Source organism: Trachypithecus francoisi, unplaced genomic scaffold (genome assembly GCF_009764315.1).
Source record: "Trachypithecus francoisi isolate TF-2019V2 unplaced genomic scaffold, Tfra_2.0 Lachesis_group3, whole genome shotgun sequence".
NCBI classification, from domain to species: domain Eukaryota; kingdom Metazoa; phylum Chordata; class Mammalia; order Primates; family Cercopithecidae; genus Trachypithecus; species Trachypithecus francoisi.
In genome coordinates this window covers 133,170,132-133,193,358 of record NW_022681468.1, presented here as the reverse complement: position 1 = coordinate 133,193,358, position 23,227 = coordinate 133,170,132, and the positions used below count along the sequence as shown (strand labels likewise).

General features: G+C 39.5%; 1 protein-coding gene across 12 annotated transcripts in view; it reads right to left on the bottom strand.

Moving 5' to 3' along the window:
• Positions 1 to 12,985, bottom strand: part of ZNF280D (zinc finger protein 280D) — a 98,118-nt gene extending 85,133 nt beyond the window's left edge. For 5 of the 12 annotated variants that reach the window (XM_033190000.1, XM_033190010.1, XM_033190007.1 and 2 more), the window contains exon 1: positions 12,373 to 12,980. In XM_033190000.1, the coding sequence (XP_033045891.1) occupies positions 12,373 to 12,707 (335 nt within the window). In that variant the 5' untranslated portion in view covers positions 12,708 to 12,980. Of the gene's footprint in view, positions 1 to 12,372 lie in introns of all 12 variants that reach the window. The other 7 variants (XM_033190003.1, XM_033190005.1, XM_033190006.1 and 4 more) reach the window with 4 other exon arrangements.
• Between the last annotated feature and the right edge of the window lie 10,242 nt (positions 12,986 to 23,227).

The window sequence follows — 23,227 nt, the reverse complement described above, 5'->3', positions numbered from 1 at the left end:
TCACCAAAGAAAAATATGAAAAATTTAAGCATTATGTGATTGAAAACGTTCACTTTCAAGACACCTTCCAGAACCCTTCCAACCCTAACACCGTAAATATTTCCATCTAGTAGAGGTATGTAAATTTCTGCCTAGACTGAAAGATATGGAAGATTTTTTATTATTTCACTAAAAAAAATTATTCTAATTAGATATGTTGAATTATGAAACTTCATTTTTGAATTGGCAATAAAATATCTGGTAATCAACCTGCTACATCCAAATATTTTCTAGGACCTTGCAAGTACAATATAATGAATGAAGCAGTTAGGTTGAAGCTCAACACTGAGAATAAAAGTCTTGAGTTTATTCAAAACAAGTAAATTCTTTAAAAAAAGTAACATCCAATAATCTTAATTTCATTTTAATAAAGATGTTTGATGGCTTAAATCAAAACTCTCAATGAAATCACCTGCTTCACAGACACAGATTCAGATCAAACATCTCAAATATTATAGCATCATGATAACTCAACCTTTTACAATTTTAACATTTTTGTAAACGCAAAGTTCTTTTAATATACTATTAATACATAGAAAGGCTGTGCTTTAACAGACTACTTAAATCTACAAATGAATCTAAATCAGTACGGTTATTAAAAGCTTTGATATGAACGAAAACTTTTTCACATAGGGTACAGGGAATCTCTTCATCACTTCCCCTACCCACTTTGTCAGTCAAAACTGAGCTGAGCACAGCAGGGCAGCTATAGCATTATCTACTCCACAGTACTTTACTAAAAGCAAGTATCCACCTGAAGATCCCAAAAACCCTCCCAATAGCCAGATCAAATTACCTTTTCTTCATTTGCATTTTCCTTGTTTATCTCGCAGCATTTTAACCCCATTTCTTGAAATATCATGCTCAGTAATTTTCTATACACCAACAGTCCTGTGTACTCACCTACTCCTTTTTAACTCTTCACAGATTCTCCAGATGACTTTCTCCTTAAATAATGTAAAAACAGGTTTTCCACAAAGTTTAGACCTCAGTCCTACATAAACTGTTCCCCAGAGCAGATCTAATAAATCCCATAGACTCAGCTATCAATTCTCAACAGCAGCCTATATGATCAGAAAATAATCACCTCTGCTATAGTTTGAATGTTTGTCTCTCAAACCGTTGAAATTTGATCTCCAATGTTGCAGGTAGGGTAATGAGACGTGTTTGGATGGAAGAGACAAATCCCTCATGAATGGCTTGGTGCTGTCCTCACGGTAATGAGTGAGTTCTCAGTCTATTAGTTCCCACAAGAAATGGTTGTTTAAAAAAAAAAAAAAAAAGCCTGAGTAACCTCCCTCCTCTCTTTCTCTCACTTCTTCTCTCTCACCTTACAAATTGCTACCCACACAGCTTCCCCTTTGTTTTTCCATGAGTAGATGCAGCCTGAGGCCCTCACCAGAAGCCAAGCAGATGCTGGTACCACGCTACTTGTACAGCTTGCAGAACCATGAGCCAAATAAACCTTTTTTCTTTATAAAATGCCCAACCTCAGGGATTTATTTATTTATAAGAACACAGACGGAGAAAGATAACCTGACATCTCATCTAAGTCACAGTCCTTCCTCTTTTACTACTCAAAACTGCTATCTAGATAGTTAAACACACCTCAAATTCAGTACATGCACACCTTGGAGACATTGAGGGCTCTGTCCCAGACCACCATCACCACCACAATAAAGTGAATATTGCAATAAAGCAAGTCACATGCATTGTTTGGTTTCTCAGTGAATATAAAAGTTAGGTTTACAACTATAGTATAGTCTAAATGTGCAATAGCATTGTCTCTAAAAAACAACATATATACCTTAATAAAAACTACTTTATTGCTAAAAAAAGATAAAGCTCAATTGAGCCTTCAGTGAGTCATAATCTTTTTGCTGGAGGAAGGTCCAGCCTCCATGTTGATGGCTGCTGACTAATCAGGGTATTGGCTGGCTGAAGGTTGGGGTGGCTGTGGCAATATCTTAAAATAGAAATTATTTCTACAGCATTATTCATAAAAGCCAAAAAAAAAGCAGAAACAACCCAAATGTTCAACTAATAAATAAAATGTGGTATATCAATACAATGTAGCATTATTTAGCATTTTTTTAAAATGAAGCACTGATACATGCTACAATATGAGGCCTTGAAAATAAAAGAAGTCAGTCACACATTGCTTGATTCTATTTATATCTAATATCCAGAATAATGGGTAACAGGTTTCCTTTTGAGGAGCTGAAAATATTATGGAATTAGATAGTGTTGATAGTTGTACAACACTATCAATGTACTAAATGCCACTGAATTGTACATTTTTAAATGGTGAAATGATGTTATATGAATCTTACCTTAAATTATAAAAGTTAGTTTTACTTTTGCATTTCCCTTTTTCTACTAATGACACTGCCATCCTTCTGATCTTGAATCCCTGGAGGTTTTTTTTCAATATCTCCCTCTTTTAATTATATCTAGTCAATTCCCCAGTCCTATAGACTTCCTTCAAAATATTTCCCACATCACCCTTGCCTCTCCATCCACTCAATACTTAGCCAGGCCCATAGAACCTCACACCTAAAGTGAAACAGATTTACTTTATAAGATTCACTTTATACAGTTGCTCCTTAGCTTATGATGGGGTAATGTACTGATTAAACCCATCGTAAGTTGAAAATATCGTAAGTTGAAAATGCATTCAATATACCTAAAATACCGAACATCACAGCTTAGTCTAACTTACCTTAAACGTGCTCAGAACCCTTACATTAGCCTGCGGTTGGGCAAAATCATCTGACAACATAGTATACTGTATGTTATCAGTTGTTTACCCTCATGATCATGTGGGTGACTGGTAGCTGCAGCTTGCTGTTGCTGCCTAGTATCACAATATGGTATCATACCACATATCACTGGCCCAGAAAAAGATCAAAATTCAAAACTTGAAGTACAGTTTCTACTAAATGTATACCACTGTCACACCATCATAAAGTCAAAAAACCTTAAGTTGAACCATCTTAAGGTGGGGACTGTCTGTACTTGGTCTCTCCGCATCCAGATTTTTGCTTTCATCTCTTCAATAAAGAGCCCCCAAATTAACAATTTACTAAAATAATGCTTTCATTCTGTCATTTACCAATTCCAAATTCTTTAATAACTTCCCATCAACCTATGCAGAGCTGGGTTAGGTTATCCTACTGCTAAAAGCTTCCAGGTGCAGTGAGGCGCAGAATAGGTCAAACGCTTTAGGAGCCAGCACTGTTAACAGTTGTTGTCACTGCCAGCCTGTAAGGCTAGCCTGCACTGTCTAGCCCAAATAGAAGAGAACATGTAATTCTGAGATAAAAAGGCTGAGGGTGAAGTGAGGGAAAGGCACCATATCTTATAAAATGAATACACGGTATCTGGCACCCAGTATTATTCCAATCAATAAAATGAACTTTTTCTAAGACTTGATTTCTTCATCTGTAAAGGATGGATGATGATAACACCACCTTTTCCAAAGAAGTATTTGTTCTGATGATGGAATATGGTAACTGTGAGCATACTTTATAATCTCTTAAACACTACAAAAAAAGAAATCAAAGAATAGAAAGACATCTCTTGCGTATAACTTCTCAAATGAACAGACACTACAATGTAGTGTCACCAAAGTAGTGCCAGTTTTCTTATTTACCTTTTTCTATTCAATAAAGTTGTCAGATCTATTTTTTTTCTCATGGAATGTAAGAAAGCTATTTCCGTGTTGCATTTTGGTTATGAGGGCCTTTCTAGCAGCAGTCAGCAATCCTGTATAGCTGAGAGTCAGATAATCTTAAACCTTGAGTAGGAAAAGCAGAGCAAGTAAAAAAACAAAGCAAGAGATACAACAGAGATTAGGATTATACCTAAAACCCCCAGACCTCTCCCAAGCCCCTCCACGCTTAGCTTAGACTTGCCAAAGGTAACCCACAAAATAAGGAACGCACAGGAGTGAAGCCTAGAAGCAAGGGGCAAATTAGTTCATAGACTAATCATCTTTGCTTTGGTGACTAGCCCTAGTCAAAATGCATATCAACTGAACGGCATTCAGTTAATAATGTTAAAAAAAAAAAAATTCCAAACCTGACCAAAAAAAGGTGTGTGGTTGACTAACCTTTACGGATGGAATCTTTGCCTGGGAGTCCACAAACCCCAAACCTGAGAAATTTTTTTCAATATGCATTCATTTACTTAAAGATGATAACAATGAAAGCATTACATATTAATATATTTTTACAAAAAAAAAGTGTATTTCTCAAAACAAAAAATTTGGAGAAGAGTGGTATTGTTTTACATTTTTGCTACATTTTTGCATACCTCATTAATATGTCTTAATAAAGACAGCTGGATTCTCTTACAACCTTCTGCATTCAACCTGTTGCACTACACTCTTCCATTGAAGTGAAGAAAATACAGCCTCACAAGAAAAGTATGTGGTAAAGGGAGGAACTGGTAGAATCCTTCAAAGTGTCTCAAGCCCAAGACCACATTTAGAGAACTACTGTACTAGAGAAACACAAGTCAAAGCCCCTTTTAAAAAAGAAAGCTAAATTACTATACTGGCTGGTCAAAAATGTGTAAGTTACATAACAACCCAAAAAGTAAAGCAGTAATTTTAAACTATTGGGGAATATTCAGGTGATTAAAAAAAAAAAACACTAAGAAAAAGTATTTATTGAACATTAATTACATGTAAGGCATTGTATTTACAAACACAAAGAAGCAAAGCATACATCATCCCAAAAATCACTGTCTTCATCCTGTTATACAAAACCAGAAAAACAGGAATGTTTGCAAAGAAAATGACTGAAATGAAATACACTTTTGGTGTAATACATTTAACCAAAAAGTCTAAATACAACACCTGATATGCCAGGGTTCCAATTAATAATTTTTTATTATGAAAGGACTCTGAAGGTAAAGCTTGGAAGAAAGGTTTAAAAAAAAAAAAAAAAAGCTGGTAACAACAAAAAAAACTTTAGAAAGAAACCTCAAGGAATAACTTTCTAGGTACTGCCTGTATTCATTAGAGATGTATTAAAGTACAACAGGCTAAAAAAATCTATTATGGAAGTAGAAGAGGCAGGTAGGTTTAATGTGTGTATTGGAGAGGGGTGGAACTCTAACTGTCCAAATTAACCATTGAAGCTCAGTGTACTATCAGAGTCCAAAGGAAACTATTTTAGCTTATTTTCTTTCTTCAGCAGTTATTACTTAGAAAGACTGACATTTTATTATTCACATTGTTTCCTAGAGATCTTTAAAAAAAGAGGGGAAAATTTACTTACTACTTTTAAATAAATTAAAACTCTTTATATCTTATAATTCTTACGTGGGTCTATAACAGAATCCCTTTATCAGTTTAAAATACGTTATGGGACGTTAGTGACTTTATTTTTCCTACATCTTGAAATATTTTGCTAACTCCATCATTCTAGGTATTATTTCACCATTGTTCATCAATTAATCCCAACTACGCTAAAAAAATAAGAAAATGGGACTGCCTAAAAGGGTAACAGTGAAATAAATCATCACTAATGCATTAGCCTTCATTTTTCTCATTTATTTTCCAGTTTTCTTATAGTTTTGCAAAAATATTGCATCAACTCTCAAAGATGTACGGAAAACTGAAGACATTTTTGTAGTCTATGTCAGGGAGGGAAAACAATTCCTCTATCATCTTTGGTTCAGTACCTCATGGCCTGTGAATTCAACTATGAAAAGATAGATTCACAAGAGAAGAAGCATACAATTTTTATCAGTATTTACATGCACAGGAGTTCACAGAAAAGAAGTGAAACTCAAACAAGTAGTTAGACGTAGGGGCTTTTATACTATTTTAACTCCCCCAAAAAAGGGAACTTGGAATTTCAGGGACAATAAACCATGGGAAAGTGGCTAGAAAAAGATGGGAGAACCAATGGAAGACAACGGTTATTTCAGTAAAGTTTGTTTATACAAACTCATCTCTACCTTGACTCTCCATCTCAAGGGAAAAGAGTTGCTCTTCCCTCCCAGTTATAAGAAGGAAACTGGCTGGGCGTGGTGGCTCATGCCTGTAATCCCAGCACTTTGGGAGGCCGAGGTGGGCAGATCACCTGAGGTCAGGAGTTTGAGACCAGCCTGGCCAACATGGCAAAATCCCCTCTACTAAAGATACAAAATTAGCCAGGCATGGTGGTGCACGCCTGTAGTTCCAGCTACTCGGGAGGCTGAGGCAGGAGAATCACTTGAACCCGGGAGGTGGAGGTTGCAGTGAGCCAAGATCATGCCATTGCACTCCAGCCTGGACAATAAGAGCAAGACACTGTCTCAAAAAAAAAAAAAAAGAAAGAAAGAAAAGAAAAAGATAGAAATTAATGCCTGCTACTACCTGGCAAATAAGGGGAGGGCACAGAACTCTTCATGCATCTATTGATTCTCACTTCCCTTCAACTCAAAATAATCCTTATGCTTAATTAAGTGGCATATTCTGATCCCCTTCATCTGTTTTTAGTTTTCACTGAATACAGTTAAGAACTCAGACTTCATTTTCTGACCAAAATGGAAGAGAAGAAAATTAACAGAGGAAGGCACTTCACAACTATTAGATGAACCAGAAGATTAACACAAAGATGGATAGCACACTTTAGACTCTTAATGATGGTAGTGAAAATGAGTTTGTAAGGGAAATCTCAGACTGAGTCCTTAGATGAGTTATTCTAGACAAATTCTCTCAAACTTAATCGATGAGAGAACAACGTATTTCTAAAAACAAAAAGGAAATACGGCATTCTCATTCAGCGGGAAGAACTTCATCACACAGTATTTTTACATTAAGAATATGGACCATGCTGTTCTGCTCAAAGAAAACGTGACAGTCTTTGATCCCTTACAAGTGTGTGCTAAAATTTTACTTAATACAATTTTGTTTTTAAGAGACAGGGTCTCACTCTGTCACCCAGGCTGGAATGCAGTGGCACAATCGCAGCTCACTGCAGCCCAGACCTTCCAGGCTCAACTGATCCTCCCACCTTAGCCTCCCAAGTATCTGGGACCACAGGCATACACCACTACACCCAGCTAAGTTTTTATTTTTTGTAGAGACAAGATCTCCTTATGTTGCCCTGGCTGGTCTTAAACTCCTAGGCTCAAGTAATCCCGCCTTGGCCTCCCAAAGTGCTGGGATTATAGGCATAAGTCACCACACCCAGCCTTGATACAACGCTTAAGTGCACAGGTATTGAATGCAGGTGTATGGAAAGGTGACTGGAAGGAAACAGAAAATGTAGACATTTTCAAAAATTCATTGGATTGATCATTCTAATTCGTTATTTATAAATCTGAAATTGAAAATATCTTGCAATTGTGGAGCAAAGAAGATAGATGTACTGTCTTCAACAAAATTATGAACTATCAAAGGTTTCAAAAACTCTTCCAGTATCGCATTTTGATGATGTACATGCAAAAAGACAACCCAGAAGGAATGACAAGCAAGAACCTATTAGGGAAGCATTTGAAATTTACAATCAGTATTCATAAGACAAATAGTTCCAGGGTCATGTATGAAAGTTGCTAAGTACAGACAGTCTCCAACTTGAGATGGTTCAACTTAAAACAATTTTTCAACTTTATCATGGTGTCAAAGTGCATTCATTACTTCAAGTACTCATACAACCATTCTGTTTTTCCCTTTCAGTACAGTACTCAATAAATTACATGATATTCAACACTTTATTATTATAAGTTTTGAGTTAGATGATGTTGCCAAGCTGTAGACTAATGTAAATGTTCTGTGCATATTTGAGGTAGGCTAAACCAAGGTATGATGTTCAGTATGTTAGGTGCATTAAATGCATTTTCAACTCATGATACTTTCAACTAATGATGGGTTTATCAAGGATGTAACCTATCGTAATTCAAGGAGCATCTATAATTAATTCCATTCAGATGATGTTGCCCTTTCAGGTAGAAATACCTTCAAAGGTGAAAAACATGAAATGAAAATCTGAGCAACAGGTGACAATGAAATATGATAAGCTTGGACAATGTAGATCTACACAGAGATTTGGAAAAGGCATGAGAGTAGAATCCAGATTGATATATAAGAAATGACAGAAAAATTTCAAAACTCTGTCAGACATATAACTTGTGACAAATTTTTTACAAATTTAGACTTGGCTGAATATCATACAGCATCAAACTCTCCTTGTTGGTACTCTTAGGAAGAACAGCATTGTACTTCTACGAATTTTCACAAATGGAAAAGCAAAAGAAGTCAATTGCACAAAATCTGGATTTTGAATATACTTCATGATTCTTATTGTCCTAAGGAAAACTATACCTACCCAGAATTCTCAGCTCAATTCATCTCAACCATCAATGAATTTTAAATCCTTACATAAATTAACCTGAAGTGATCTGTATTACAAAAAGACTACAGGAGTGATACATTCAAAAAGTGGGTCAGAAACAATACTTGGAAGAGAATGACTTGAAGATGGCTTATGACTGGTATTAGTTCAGAGTATACTTTCATTGTATGGGAAAAGCTTCAGTTACAAAACTGTAAGTTACCAAGAAGAAATTCCTCATGCAACTAGGAAAATAACTTGCAGAAACTAGGAAGGGAATGTTGTCTTATCCTTTAATCAGAATGATTTTTGCACATAATCTGAAAATGGGAAGAAAGGAGGATGTTCTTTGTATAGATACAAAAACTCAAAGAGGAAAAAAATGGGTGTTATTAAATAATAAGAATGTTTACATAAAGCGTTCAAATGTGATGTATATTTGTTGTAGGGGTGTTATGTAATTAAATGCATGAAATAGATATTTTGTTTTTTATTTTTCTAAGTATATACAAAGAGATTTGCTATATTTAAATTCTTATTAAAAGCTCCAATAAGTTGTTTTACATTATATTTTTACTCCTATAAATTATACATAACAACTTAAAATGCAAAAACGTAACAGTCCCTTTTGACCCAGATGATAGTGATAATTGTATACTTTTCCTCCTACACTGAGGGTTAAGAGAATCCTTAAAATTGCCTTGGAGAAATGAATTAAAATTCTAAACATACAATTTTTGATACAAGGCACTAAGTAAATCAAGTCATTATTTAAATCACTATTTAAAGAAACCTGACTGAAAATTCAAACAGTTTTTAATTGTTCTCTAAAGCAAGAAAAAAACTATTCAGGATTCATATATTTAATTAGTGAATATATCAAAAACATTCCTCATCTTCCAAAACTTGCTTTTGGAATAACAAAATATGTTGTCAATAGAAATTTCCAATTTCCTGTCACCTAAAACTACAGTTGACTTTACATTTGTGAAAATTGCTATTTCAGTGAGCCAATGCTGATTAATAAAACACTGGAATGAAAAAGGACTGGATTAGTAGCCTAACTGGACAGATGTTCCAGTTGAAGCACTTGCAATCCTTCAACATCAAACTACTTCAGAACTTTTCTATTTACCATAGCTTACTACTGCTAAAATGGTCCTAGGCAAACTTTCAAAGAAGGCAAAGTCTTTCTGACATCTACTTTCTGCCTCCTCTCTCCTAGTCTCCCTAGGCTCTGATGCCGACACACAGTAGCATTCCAAGTTCCCTAAAGTAGACAGGTTAGCATTTCCTCTAGAACTGTCTCCACTCCTCCTTCTTCCTAACTTCCAAACCCATACCTAAAGGACTGCTCCCAACTGTGTTTATCAGATTACTGCAGGTAAATTCTTACCCTAATGCCAAAATATCACACCACAAATTACTTGCTAATTGCAGAAGGAAATGCTTACAATGGAAAGATAGCCTGTCAAATTTAGGATTATTAATAAGACAAGCCTATTTTATGTGCCTTTGGATGTTGTATGCAATGAAGTATACTGCATGACTTACAAAGTACTCCTGTCAAAAAAAAATATTAAACCTGAATATATTCAAGCCTTTAGACCCAATTCCAAGTTTACAGAAAACAGGATAGAGGGAACAAATTTAAACACTATGAGGAGGAACTATCACTAAAACATGGAATATGGGTTATTCTATAAGACTACAGACCTGGTCTCTTCAAAAGATCAATGTCACCCAGTGCTGTGGCTCACATCTGTAATACCAGCACTTTGGGAGGCCAGGGCAGGTGGATCACTTGAACCCAGGAGTTTGAGACCAGCCTAGGCAACACTGCAAAACCCCATCTCTACAAAAAATACAAAAATTAGCTGGGTGTGGTGGTGTGCTCCTGGGTTCCCAACCACTCAGGAGGCTGAGGTGGGAGGATGGCTTGAGCCCAGGAAGGTCAAGGATGCAGCAAGCCAAGACTGCTCCACAGCACTCCATCCTGGTACACAGAGCAAGTACCTATCTCAAAACAAACAAACAAACAAACAAACAAAAACGATTGAAAAGGAATTTCGAATAAATGGGGGGAAATGTGAATATCTACTACACCACGTTAGATTGTAAGGAATATTCTTCACTTTCTTAAGTGTGACTGTGGTACTGTTACACAGAAAAATGGCCTTGATCTCTTACGAAATACATACTGACACACATACAGCATTTAGGGCTGAACTGTCGTATCCGTAACGCACTTTGAAATGTTCGGAAAACAGAACGTGAGGTAAGTGGAAAATGCAAATATGGCAAAAAGATAGCGTTAAAACTAGGTGGTAGGTATGGTGTTCAAATGGGCTATTTAACTTTTCAATATTTTTGAAAAAAATAACAAGTTGCAAAGTTAATAAATTAATTCGAAAATAAAAATATAAAAGCCAGGCTAGATGATGCACACCTGTAATCCCAGCTACGGAGGCTAAAGTGAGAGGTCAGCTTGAGCCCAGGAGTCTGAGACCAGCCTGGCCAACATAACACCCGCATTTCAAAAGTAAAACATAAAAATATCAACGAAAGGGCAATTAGTAGTATTTCTTAAAATCTTTAGGTGAGCCTCCTTGCCTATTCTCATCTACTTCGTTCCCACAAAAATGGTATATACTAGCGTTGAGCACTGGAGAAGGAGTCAGAAGACCTGCGGTTCTATTAATATAATTGGCCTTGGCTCTTCCTAGTGACCTCATTAAAGTCCTCTCCCTGAGGCTGTTTCCTTGCCTGCAAAATGATTCCCGCAACCCAGACCACTTTAAAAGGGTTTGCTAAGAGATACAAATCAGGGGTTATCAAAGAAAGAAACTAAAGCAAGACACAATTACAACGGTATTTGTAGTGATGTTAAAACATCAGAGACACACAGCCCTAACAATGGTATAAGCAAACCAGTGCCTTCCCTGGTTAAGTTTCTGCGTGGAGACAGCTGGAGTTGGCACAGTAGTCCCCCAAAGCAGGACACCTTACAGATGCTAAGAGGCAGCTTTTGTGCTTTAAAACTCTCCTTCCAGCGTTCCATTTTATGTTTCGTGGCACTAAAAATGACAAATTCTGTCCAAACCTGAAAACAATACAGCCAAATATTTAAGATGACAGATTTTTTTTTTTTTAACTAACGAATCTTCGCAAACAAAGACCTTTGGCCAAAGGTCTCCCGTGCTTGCAGAAGCGGGTTCACCTTGACGTTTTTCCTCTCCAGCAGATTTCTCCTTAAAAGCGTTAAAACTTGAGATAAGTTGGGAGGAACTCCTTCCATCGCCGGAGCAGGCTAAAACCTCAGAGTGAGATCATTCTTTCCGTCTCAGTAAGTGAACCTTGCAAAGCTCAGAAAATTGTCACTCCAACTCCACGTTTCTCCTCAGGGCCCTTCTTCTGTAGACAATAACGGGAATTCTATGGCAGAGCAGGGGAGGTCCCTTTGACAAAAATGAGGGTGCAAACGTGGAACGACCGGTCATCTGGGCAAAACGAGGGGCCCTGTGCCTGCAAATCCCGAACCCCCTTTTGGTCTCCTTTCCTACGACTGAAGAAACACGGGGGTGGGCTGTGTTGTGAGAAGCATGGGTCTTGGCCAAACATCGGCACAAAATGTACCAAAGGGAGTTGCCTCCAGAGAGAAAAGCCAAAACCAGGCTGGGGACAAACAGGCGCACAGGCCTGGGAGGGGAGGTGGCGGAGGAGCAGAAGGCGGCGGCCCGCGCGGCCCAGGCCTGCAGCAGCCGAGGCGGCTGCCGCGTCGCGCCGGGATCCCTCCTCCCCCGCCTGGGCCGACGCAAGATGGCGGTCCGGCCGCCGCCGCCGCGCAGCCGGCCTCCTCCCCCGCGCCCTGGGCGCTCCCGACGACCCGCGCCGGCCTCAAGACCCCCAGTCCAGCGCCCCCGGAGTGAGGCGGCGCAGGCCGCGCGGGAGGGCCTCTGCCTGCTGCAGCGCAGGGAGGGCGGGGGCGGGGGGCGCTTACCGTGAGCGGAGCGGATCGGCCTGACTGGAGCCCTGAGGAGGAGGAGAAAGAGGAGGAGGAAAAGGAGGAGCACGAAAAACTACACTGCGGCGACGGCGGCGGCTCCCATTGCGGAGCTGGCAGCCGAGCCGTGGAAAGGGGGGGCTCTCGTGCAGCCGGCGCGCTGCCTCATGGGTAGGCTCCGGGTCAGCCTCCCCGTGTCCGAGCTCCCTGTCTTCTTGCCGACGCGGGAGGCGGGCACCGGCATGTGCGCCGCGTCGCGGGCCCTCGAAGACCCACGCGCCCCGCCACGCGCCGGTCGGGGGCGAGGGCGAGGGCCAGGGCCTTTTCCCCATGTGGGTACGAGCTGCTCGGTTGTGTGGCCGCGCGGCAGCCCCAAAATCCGGACTCTCGGAATTTGCAGGCGAGGAGCTGTGCGTTCCGGGCCCCGTACGTTGACTTGGAAAGTGAAAAGGTCACGGGATAGAACCGCCGTTCGAAAGAATCGCGGAGGCTGCGGGGCGAAGACTAAACCAGAAGAGAAAAAGGAATCGTCTGTTTCTTTTCATAATTGGCTGATTTTACCAAGTCTGTTTTTAAATGTGTGGTTTTGCTTGCGTCCCCTGTCGAAGTCAAATACGAAGAGACGAATCTCTACATTTAGCGTTTCATTTGGGACACAGGAATTGCAAGTTCAGGTTATTACAAATACAGGATGGTCTTCAGTATGTGAGAAGAACAAAGAGGAGTTAGGGGGTTTTATTTAAAAAAAAAAAAAAAGTTATCTATTGTTTTTCCAGAAAGTTCATTGACATTTAGTAAAGTTTTGGGCAGCTGGTTAGTTCTGATTGGTGAGTGAAGGGGGTTGGTAAAACTTGCCCTACAGCTGCAGCAGGTTCTTTCAGAAGCTAAAACCTGAAGATAAAACTTGTTTCAGGTTACAGCAGGTGGTTTCAGCAGCCAGGCTTGCAGAGAATTCCATTCTTGGAGCAATGTTATGTGCCCTGAGGGCTTCCCCCACCACTGGCTTCTCTACTCTTAGTTGGCTATGACAAGAGTGACCCAATTCGAATGATTAACTTTCACACTCTTAATTCCTAATTCTGCCATCTGGGTATTAACCTGTAATAGCATTTTCAAAAGTTATGACAACGAGAAGTATAAGAATTTACAAGAAGAACACTTGCCAAGATACTGCTTGCATAAATACTTGCTAAAGATTGTATTCTGATCTGTAAGGAAAGTTTCCTAAACTGATTGTCTTCTCAAGAGCAATGGCATTACTGGTGCAGCTTGTGAGTGACCAAGACTTGAAATCTTGCTTGGTAGGATCCTTAACAGACACCCTGTTCAATCACTGAATCTTGCTAATTCGTCTTCCTATTTGAATTCAGTTTCTTTTCTCTCATCCAGCTTTCCCTAGCTTTCCTCAAGTGTTTATCATTATTGTAGTCTCCATATTGATAACTGCCCCCAAATTAATCTTCCCCAAAGGCCACCTAGATCACTCCTACAGATCTTGTGTACTTGGAGGTAACCATGACCCGTCCTTCTCCCAAATGGGCCTGGGATCATCTACCCAGCTTTCCCTTTCCTGCTGGCCTGGAAAATAAACTTTACAGGAAAAGACAGAAAATAGTCAAAACAGCAAACATGGAAAGTTTAAAAATTCCAATATCTTGGAATATTCTTAAGACGTCGTTTTTCAAATACAGTCCCTACAGGTCAGCAAAGCATGCTACAGTGTCAGGCAAAATTACAACAAATTTAAAGATCTCACTTGGCTTTATTGCAATTCTAGATTCAGGCACCACTTCATTCCATAAAACAGAATAGGTGTTCCCTTGAATGGAGCAGATGTGGTTGGCTTTATAGACAGAAAAAGGGCTGAAGAAAGAAGAAACAACAAAAAACAAGTTGGTCATTTCAAAGTTACTTTCCTTGTAAGGTGGGGCAGTGAGACAGAATAATAGAAAGAAAACTGATTGGTTAATATCAGGTTACTCCAGGTTACTATTGTAAGAACAACAGCAGCTGGGTGTGGTGGTGTGTACCTGTAGTCCCAGCTACTGAGGAGGCTGAGGCAGGAGGATTCCTTCAGTTCAGGAGTTCGAGGTTGCAATGAGCCATGATCCTGCCACTGTAGTCCAGCCTGAGCAACAGATCAAGACTCTGTCTCAAAAACAAACAAAAAAGAGTTAAAACAGGGAACTTCGTTATCATGGGGATTGAAGGTTTAAACTGGCCCGTTTGGGAAATTAGGCTGTTACCTCTCTCCTGATTTCTCAGAAGGCCACAAAGCAACTCAGTTTCAGTTTTGTGAGCATGGGTAACTCCATGTTGATTTTTAGTCTAGTCTGTTGGGGCTTAGTGCAGGAGTTTGGTCCAAAACAATGGCATCCTCATAAAAAGGAATGAAATAATGGCAGTCGCAGCAACCTGGGAATTGGAGACCATTGTTCTAAGTGAAGTAACTCAGGAATGGAAAACCAAACATTGTATGTTCTCCTAAGTGGGAACTAAGTTGTAGGGATGCAAAGGCATGGTAATGGTACAGTGGACTTTGGGGACTCCACGGAGAGCGTGGGAGGGGAGTGAGGCATGAAAGACTATACATTGGGTAGAGTGTATACTGCTCGGGTGATGGGTGCGCCATAATCTCAGAAATCACCACTAAAGAACATATTCATGTAAGTAGACATCACCTGTTCCCCAAAAACCTATGAAAATAAAAAGTAAAAATAAAAAATAAAACAAAATGATGGCATCCTATTATTTTTATTTATAACAGGATGAAAGAGAAGATTGCACTCTGTATTCTAGAGTCTAGTCCTCACTTTGTAGAGACAAAAGCTCAATGTTGCCAGTCTCCAGAACTAATTTGAATCCTGGGGGATGATTCATACCAACCAAACTTACTGAGACTGATCTGTGAACAAAAATTCAATTGTTTTTTGTTGTTGTTCATGAAAAACACAACTGCCATGGAGACCAGAAAGCTGGTTAACATTTTCATTCAAAGGAACATTTACATGAGAAGCCAAATTACAAAAGATGACTCATGAGTATAGAATCAGCACACAGGAAGTTATTTGGATGATTCTGACATCGTACTTCAAACTTCTGACATCACACGCCCTTGGCCTCTAGAACACCATTCTTTTGGTTCTCCTGACTTACTGTCTGAACCTTCCCATCGTTTTTTACGAGCTTCTCTGACTTATGTTCTCAGCCTATTTTACATGTTACACACTTGCTATAGATATCCTCACAGTACTCATTCTCCTTAAGTGAGATTGTACTCCACATCCTTACCTGATTACTGCAATGAATATGGGTGATCTCCCAGCTTTCATTCCACAAGTACTTTGTGTTCATCTATGCAATTTGGACAGACGTAATACACCCCATAACAGGTCCAAGAATTGTGCAACTGGTCAAAAGTTATCAGAGTTACCCTCACCCTTTGAACTAGTTTTTGTTTCAGAGGCCAATCAGAGGGAAGCCTAGGATTTTTGTTTTATAGCAAAGAACAGAGAAGTTCTTTTTATTCTCTGAATGGTATAGCATTCAAATGTAAATACTGGAAGAGCTACATTCTCTCTCTCTCTCTCTTTTTTTTCCTTTGCTACTAAGTAGAGCCAACTGAAAATAAAGCCAACACGTGGAGGAGGAATGGTTGGGAGAATCAATCATAGGGAAAGGAAGCCAATCCCTGAGAGAATCATAAATCTTCAAATAAAACATCACTGGAACCCACACTACCTCTAGACTTCTCTGGTTTATGAGCCAATAAATTCCCTTTGTTGTTTAAGCTGAAGGGATCCAGAATAAGCCATTGTGGCATAAAAATTATTTTGAGCTGAATATGTTTAAGTTCCTGAAATCCCTTATCTACCTAAAAGCAGAGCCTTTCAAAAGAACTCAAAAGAACTCAATTGTTATAAATTCCCTCAGGGAGCAACCAAGGAAGATTGAGTCACCGTCAGAGACTGTGAGAATTGTCACCACATCTAAACAGACATTGTCAAAAAACTATGATATCTCCCATCTATTCTCCAAAGGGCCCATTTATCTTTCCTGAAAGTCGTTTCCATAAGTGCCCTTTCGGCTCCTTCCCCTTCTAAGAAGTCATTTGTTTTCCCATAAGTGCTTTTCTCCCCCTCCCCTTCAGGGAAGTATCAGTCTATAAGCCCCAAATTCTAACCAGCTGCTGGAGTCTCACTTCTTTGTGATCTCCCTTACATATATGTGATTAAAATCTGTCTTCTCTTGTCCTTTGTCAGTTTAATTCACAGGCCCCCAATTATAGAACCTCAAAAGGTAGAAGGAAAAGTTTTTCCTCCCCAACAAAGCCAATTTGAGTTGAATTTTCTGTTACCTGCAACTGAAATCATCGTTAAGTGTGACAGAGATAATAATACATATTCACCATCTTATTTTCCTCTTTGCACCCAGGAAACCTATGTTTCCCAGCTATCTTACCTTTATATTGGGCTGTGTGACTAATTCTGGACAGTGGAATGTAAACAGAAGCAGTGACCCTCCCATGTAAGCCTGACCTTAAAACTTCCAGTAATTTATAGTTCCTGTTTGTTTTTCACACACCAGTCAGCCAGATACAGAAAACTCTAAGAAGCTAGGGGATGGCAGAAACATTAAATAGAAGGACTCTGGGTTTCTTGATAATTGCATCAACACACATCCTCATTGGACTGATTGGAGCAAAAAATAAATCTTTATTGGGTTATGACCCTGAGATTTGAGGGTGGTTTGTTGCAATAGCTAAAATCACTAACTCTGATTAACAATAGCGATGGCCTACAATAACAAAAAACTAAAATGTGTGTCATTAGCTTAGCACAGTAATCAGGTGGGAATTGAGGAAATAGATGTAGGAGGGTGGACAGCTGAAGGTTCACATTAGGCGGTGGCTAAACTCTTGCTTACAATATCTCACAAGGCAGATTAGTATCTACATAACTTGTAGAGCTAAGGGAGGAGTTCAGAAAGCAATATTAATGGTAGATGTTGGTGATTTTTTATATTTTTAGCAAGATGTTATCAGAAGGAGATTAGCATAGAACAGAATTAACCAGTTTATTGTTGGGGACAAAGGAAATTTTTCACATCTGAAGGTTTGAGGCTGCTGAAATTACCAACAATAGAGAGAATAACAGGAGAAAAGGCATACAAAGGTATTAACATGATACTGTGCACAGGAGTCATACAAAACATAAGACTCAAAGAAGGGCCAGACAGTTGACACTCAAGTACTCTCTTCATAGGGGAGAAGAAAATAGAGGATGTAAGCAATTTTGAGGGGTAGCAAATGATTTTCAGAAGACATGAATGAGCTCAAAGAACAGACAATGGCCTGGAACAAAGTTCCTCTGAGCTCTGGGGGAGGTGGCAAAAAGTTGAAGGAAGGTGAGGGGCAATAGAACACCGATAGAATAGGTGTTCCCATAAACAGCAGATGTGGTTGGCTTTATAGACAGAAAAAGGGCTGAAGAAAGAAGAAACAACAAAAAGCAAGTTGGTCACTTCAAAGTTACTTTCCTTGTAAGGTGGGGCAGTGAGACAGAATAATAGAAAGAAAACTGATTGGTTAATATCAGGTTACTCCAGGTTACTATTATAAGAACAACAGCAGCCAGGTGTGGTGGTGTGTACCTGTAGTCCCAGCTACTGAGGAGGCTGAGGCAGGAGGATTCCTTCAGTCCAGGAGTTCAAGGCTGCAGTGGGCCATGATCCTGCCACTACATTCCAGCTTGAGGAACAGAAATGAACAAAGATGGTCTTCTTAGGCAGATAAAGTCTCCCAGGTAATCTCAGTTGCCCTGAGAAGAATAGAGGAACAGTCTGTCTGGGGCATGATGATGACTTTTAGTCTTTTCTCTTCTCCTTATGGTTAATCTTGGCTGGTTATTTGATGAGATTCCTAGGGAGGAGTCTTTAGAACAGTTGCATCTCTTTTGAAAAAACATTTCTTCTGTAAGATAAGGGAACTTCCAGGGAGAGCCTCTCCCTGGGTTTGGGGGTTGGGGGGACAGAAGAATGTTAGAAAGTCCTTTGTTCTGGGGCAACTTCTAAGCCTTTCCAATTTTCTTTAATTCAGAAGTGCTCAGCACACTCCAAAGCACCATACTTTGAGGTGTTGTTCTCTGAGGCCTAACATTACGAACAGAAATGAAAGGGAATAGAGAGAGTCCACCATTGGGGGACTTTGCAGGGTTGGAAAACACTACTTCTACATTCCAAACAGAGATGTGACTTTAAAAGGCTTTGAGCAAGGAAGCACCAGTAGAATTTGAAAAAGTGACTTGCACTTAGGAAAAGATCAGATTACACATGTTTCAGATAGCACCCATTATTTCAGATAGCCTCAAAGTAACGGCCATTAAATTGAAAACAAGAAAAATGTTGTCAAATAAGCAGAAAAATAAGGCAGCTTTTAGAACTATGTCTGCAGAATAAATACTGTTGATGCTTCAGTATTTACAGGTAGGTGATATTTATCTACCTTTTTTGAGTATTCCCATTACCTGAAGTTTCACTGTGCTTCTATTTTCAACAGCTGGGATCTGCAACTCTTTTTCATACGACTGTCCTTAGGCTTTTGGAACTACTTTGGATTCTTTCACAAGGACTAGAAGTCCCTGGGAAATTATATCCCTCAAGTGCAGCTCTTAACCAATGACTGATAAATGCAGGAGTATGGAAACTTTAGCTCCCCCTGTGTTGGGTAGGAAAAACTTAGACACATAACTTACACTCTAGAATTTCCCTGTAGGATCAAGCCGAATATACCCTCTCTAGGGTTTTACCTACAGCTGTATCCTTGGCTTGTGGCCAAGTTAAACTACTATTTATTCCAGTTCCACAGCCACCCTTCTTGCTTTGTGATGTTGGGAGCTAGGACTCTACAAAACAACTTTGTCCTTTTCCAGTTGCTGTTAGGCTCTGCCAATAGGGGGAACTAAAGGGAGACTGGAAGACTGGAGGAGGAAGAAGGGCTTTGCTCCTTCCTGTTTGCCTGTTTTTTCTTTATCTTCCTGTCATCATGAATCCAGCAACTTTTCATCACTCCAGCAGTGACAATTCAATCCTGTAACAGAGGCTCCCAGCACCATATATTGAATAGGGTGTCTTTTCCTTAGTGTGTACTTTTGTTGACTTTGTCAAAGGTCAATTGGTGGTAGGTATGTGGCTTTATTTCTGGGCTCTCTATACTGTTCCATTGATCTATGTGTCTGTTTTTATAGTAGTACCATGTTGTTTTGGTTACTGTAACCTCATAGTATATTTTGACATCAGATAATGTATGCCTCCAGCCTTGCTCTTTTTGTTTGGCATTGCTTTGGCTCTTCGGGCTTTTTTTTTTTTTTTTTTAATTCCATAAGATGTTTTTTTTCTTGAGACAGAGTCTCAAGGGGAGTGCAGTGGCACAATCACAGCTCACGGCAACCTAACCTCTAGGACTCAAGTGATCCTCCCACCTCAGCTTCCCAAGTAGCTGAACTACAGACACATGCCACCACACCCCACTAAGTTTTCTTAAATTCTTTGTAGAGGTGGGGTCTTGCTATGTTGCCCAGGCTGTTCTCAAACTCCTGGGATCAAGCAATGTGCACCTCCACCTCCCAAACTGTTCGGATTATAGGCGTGAGCCACCATGCCTGGCATTGGTTCTATAAGAATTTGAAGATTGTTTTTTCTAATTCTGTGAAAAATGACATTGGTAATTTGATGGGAATTGCACTGAATTCATAGATTGCTTTAGGTAGTATGGTCATTTTAGTGATACTGTTTCTTCCAATCCATGGGTTGTTTTTCTATTTGTGTCATATACAATTTCCTTCATCAGTGTTTTATAATTCTTCTTGTGGAGATATTTCACCTCCTTGGTTAAATGTATTCCTAGGTATCTTTTTTTTTTTTCTTTTGCAGCTATTGTAAATGGAATTGAGTTCTTGATCCGGTTCTCAACTTGACTGTTATTGGTGTATAGAAATGCTACTGATTTTCATATGTTGATTTTGTATCTTGAAACTTTACTGAAGTCATTTATCAAATCTAGCAGTCTTTTGGAGGAGTCTTTAGGAGTTTCTAAATATAAGGTCATGTTATCAGCAAACAGAGATAATTTGACTTTCTCTTTTCCAATTCAGATGCCTTTTATTTCTTTCTCTTGCCTGATTGGACTAGCTAGTATTTTCAGTACTATATTGAATAGGAGTGGTGAAAGTGGGCATCCTTGTGTGTTCCAGTACTTAAGAGGAATGCTTTTAACTTTTCAGGACAATGTTGGCTGTGGGTTTTCATATGTGGCTTTTATTATTTTGAGATATGTTCCCTCTATGCTCACAACATTACAACATTTTTATTGTCTTTTACAAAAGTAATGGTCTGCAGCAGATAGGAATTTTTTTTAATTGGTCCTTTCCTACAGATAGTTTGAGAAGCTCCTTTTTTTTTTTGAGATGTTGTTTCACTGTTGTCACTGAGGCTGGAGTGCCATGGTGCAGTCTTGGCTCACTGCAACCTCTGTCTCCCGGGTTCAAGCAATTCTCCTGCCTCAGCCTCCCAAGTACCTGGGATTACAGGTGTGCACCACCACACCTGGCTAACTTTTGTATTTTTAGTAGAGATGGGGGTTTCACCATGTTTGCCAGGCTGGTCTCAAACTCCTGATCTCAGGTGATCCACTCGGTTTGGTCTCCCAAAGTGCTGGGATTACAGGCATGAGCCACTGCACCCAGCTGGGGAAGCTCCATTCTAACATTACCTCTAGCCTGGCCCCTAAAACTTAACATTCTCCCAGGCTTTTTTGGTTCTTGGGTCAGTCAGATGCAGAGGATCAACCAGAGTATTTTGAGCTCTAGAAGACATGGGAGCTACTGCAAAGAAGTAACCTGGGGTTTCTGAATGGTTGATGGAACAGAAATATCTCCCCCACCAAAATCAGAGGATTACTCTGAACCATGAGGTGCGTAGAAAATAAACCTTATTATCTTAAGCCACTAAGAATTTTTGGTAATGTGTTTTAGTAGCTAGTGTTAGTTATCCAAATACAATGTCATTGAATTTTCCTGTGATACTGACTTTTATATATATGCCCATGATTTCTGAATTTATACCTTCAAAGCACATCCCTCTCCAAAGCATCAGAGCCATATATCGTATTACAAACTTGAAAGCTCCTTTTAACTGTCCTACAGGACCTAAAAGCTCAACATTTCTAGAACTAATTATGCTTCTTTCTCTTTTTCTTTCTCTATTCCATTTTGTTGAATCATATCACCACTTCTTCAGTTATCCAACTCCGAAAACTGAGAGTAAACCTCATCTTCTCTTTCTCCAACCCACTATAACCAATTGACCCTGTACCATGTTCTGAAGATTCTACCTTCTCTGTATTTCCCCAGCATTTACTTTATTCTCAATTCCTAGTTATTCTACCCTATCTCACTTGAGTTACTACAAAAATATTGTATTGTATACTCTTGCAATTAATTCCTTCCAGTGTCGCAGAAACAACTTTTCAGAACGCAAATGTAAGTATGTAATATCCATACTTTAGATATATATTAACTGTTTTCATAGTCCTTGAGATAAACTTCATACATAAAAAGACATAGACAGTGTGTTAGACACTATGGATTGACTACTTTAATCTCTCTCCATTCTCCTAATCAGAGATGATGGAAATCTAAACAAAACAAAACAAAACAAAACACAAATAAACAAAAAAACCCTATAAGTGCCACCGGAGCTCGAGATGTAGTAGATTCTGCCAATTTGATGCACTACCACCAGATTTGGAAGATAAAAATGAGGTAGAGGCGATATTCTGTTGTTGTTGATACTGGCAAGCAAAGTTATGAAGATGCTGGTGTTAAGAGACAATTACAGTAGTTAAACGTGGAGCCCTGATATCTAGTCACCAGTTTCATGGATGTGAGAGGCAACTGATGCAGCCGCAATGGCAACAGCAGCAGCAGCTTCCTGAACCCTAGATCTCAGCTATGAAATTATAGCAGCCCCTTGATTTCTATTCTTCCAGTTTTTCTGCCAATGTTATACTTCCCTGAATTAAATACCTTTCTATATGAAATACCGATTTTCTCTTTCTCCTACATTATAACCTGACCAATTAACATTACATAACACACAAGTCTTGGCCGGGTGCCATGGCTCATGTCTGTAATCCTAACACTTTGGGAGGCTGAGGCGGGCGGATCACCTGAGGTCAAGAGTTCAAGACCAGCCTGGGCAACATGGTGAAACCTCGTCTCTACTAAAAATACAAAAATTAGCCAGGCATGGTGGCGGGCGCCTGTAATCCCAGCTACTCAGGAGGCTGACACAGGATAATCACTTGAACCCAGGAGGCAGAGGTTTCAGTGAGCCGAGATTGCACCGTTGCACTCCAGCCTGGGCCACAGAGCAAAAACTCCATCTCAAACAAAAACAAACAAACAAACAAAAAATCGAGGCTTTCATGATGTATCTCCTATTTCTTTCACCAACAATCTCATGACACTCTTCCATGACTGCTCCACACACATCCATCCACATACATTGTACTTAAGCTGTACCAAACTATTGCACATCCACAAGTGTGCCATTTTCTCATGACTCTTTCCATTTCAAAGGCCATTGTTACCCTTTTTCAACTCTCCAGCTCCTGTTTATTCTTTAAGATTCAACTTGAACCTAATCTACCCTAGGAAGACTTTCCTGATGCCTCTGCCTCCATCTGTGTGCTTGTAATGGAAATTCCTCATTCTTATTTCTTGCTACACAGCATCTGAGTCCCCTACCTATGTTTGAGATGTCGCCATTATGAGATGGAGGCTCCTCCTCTTTA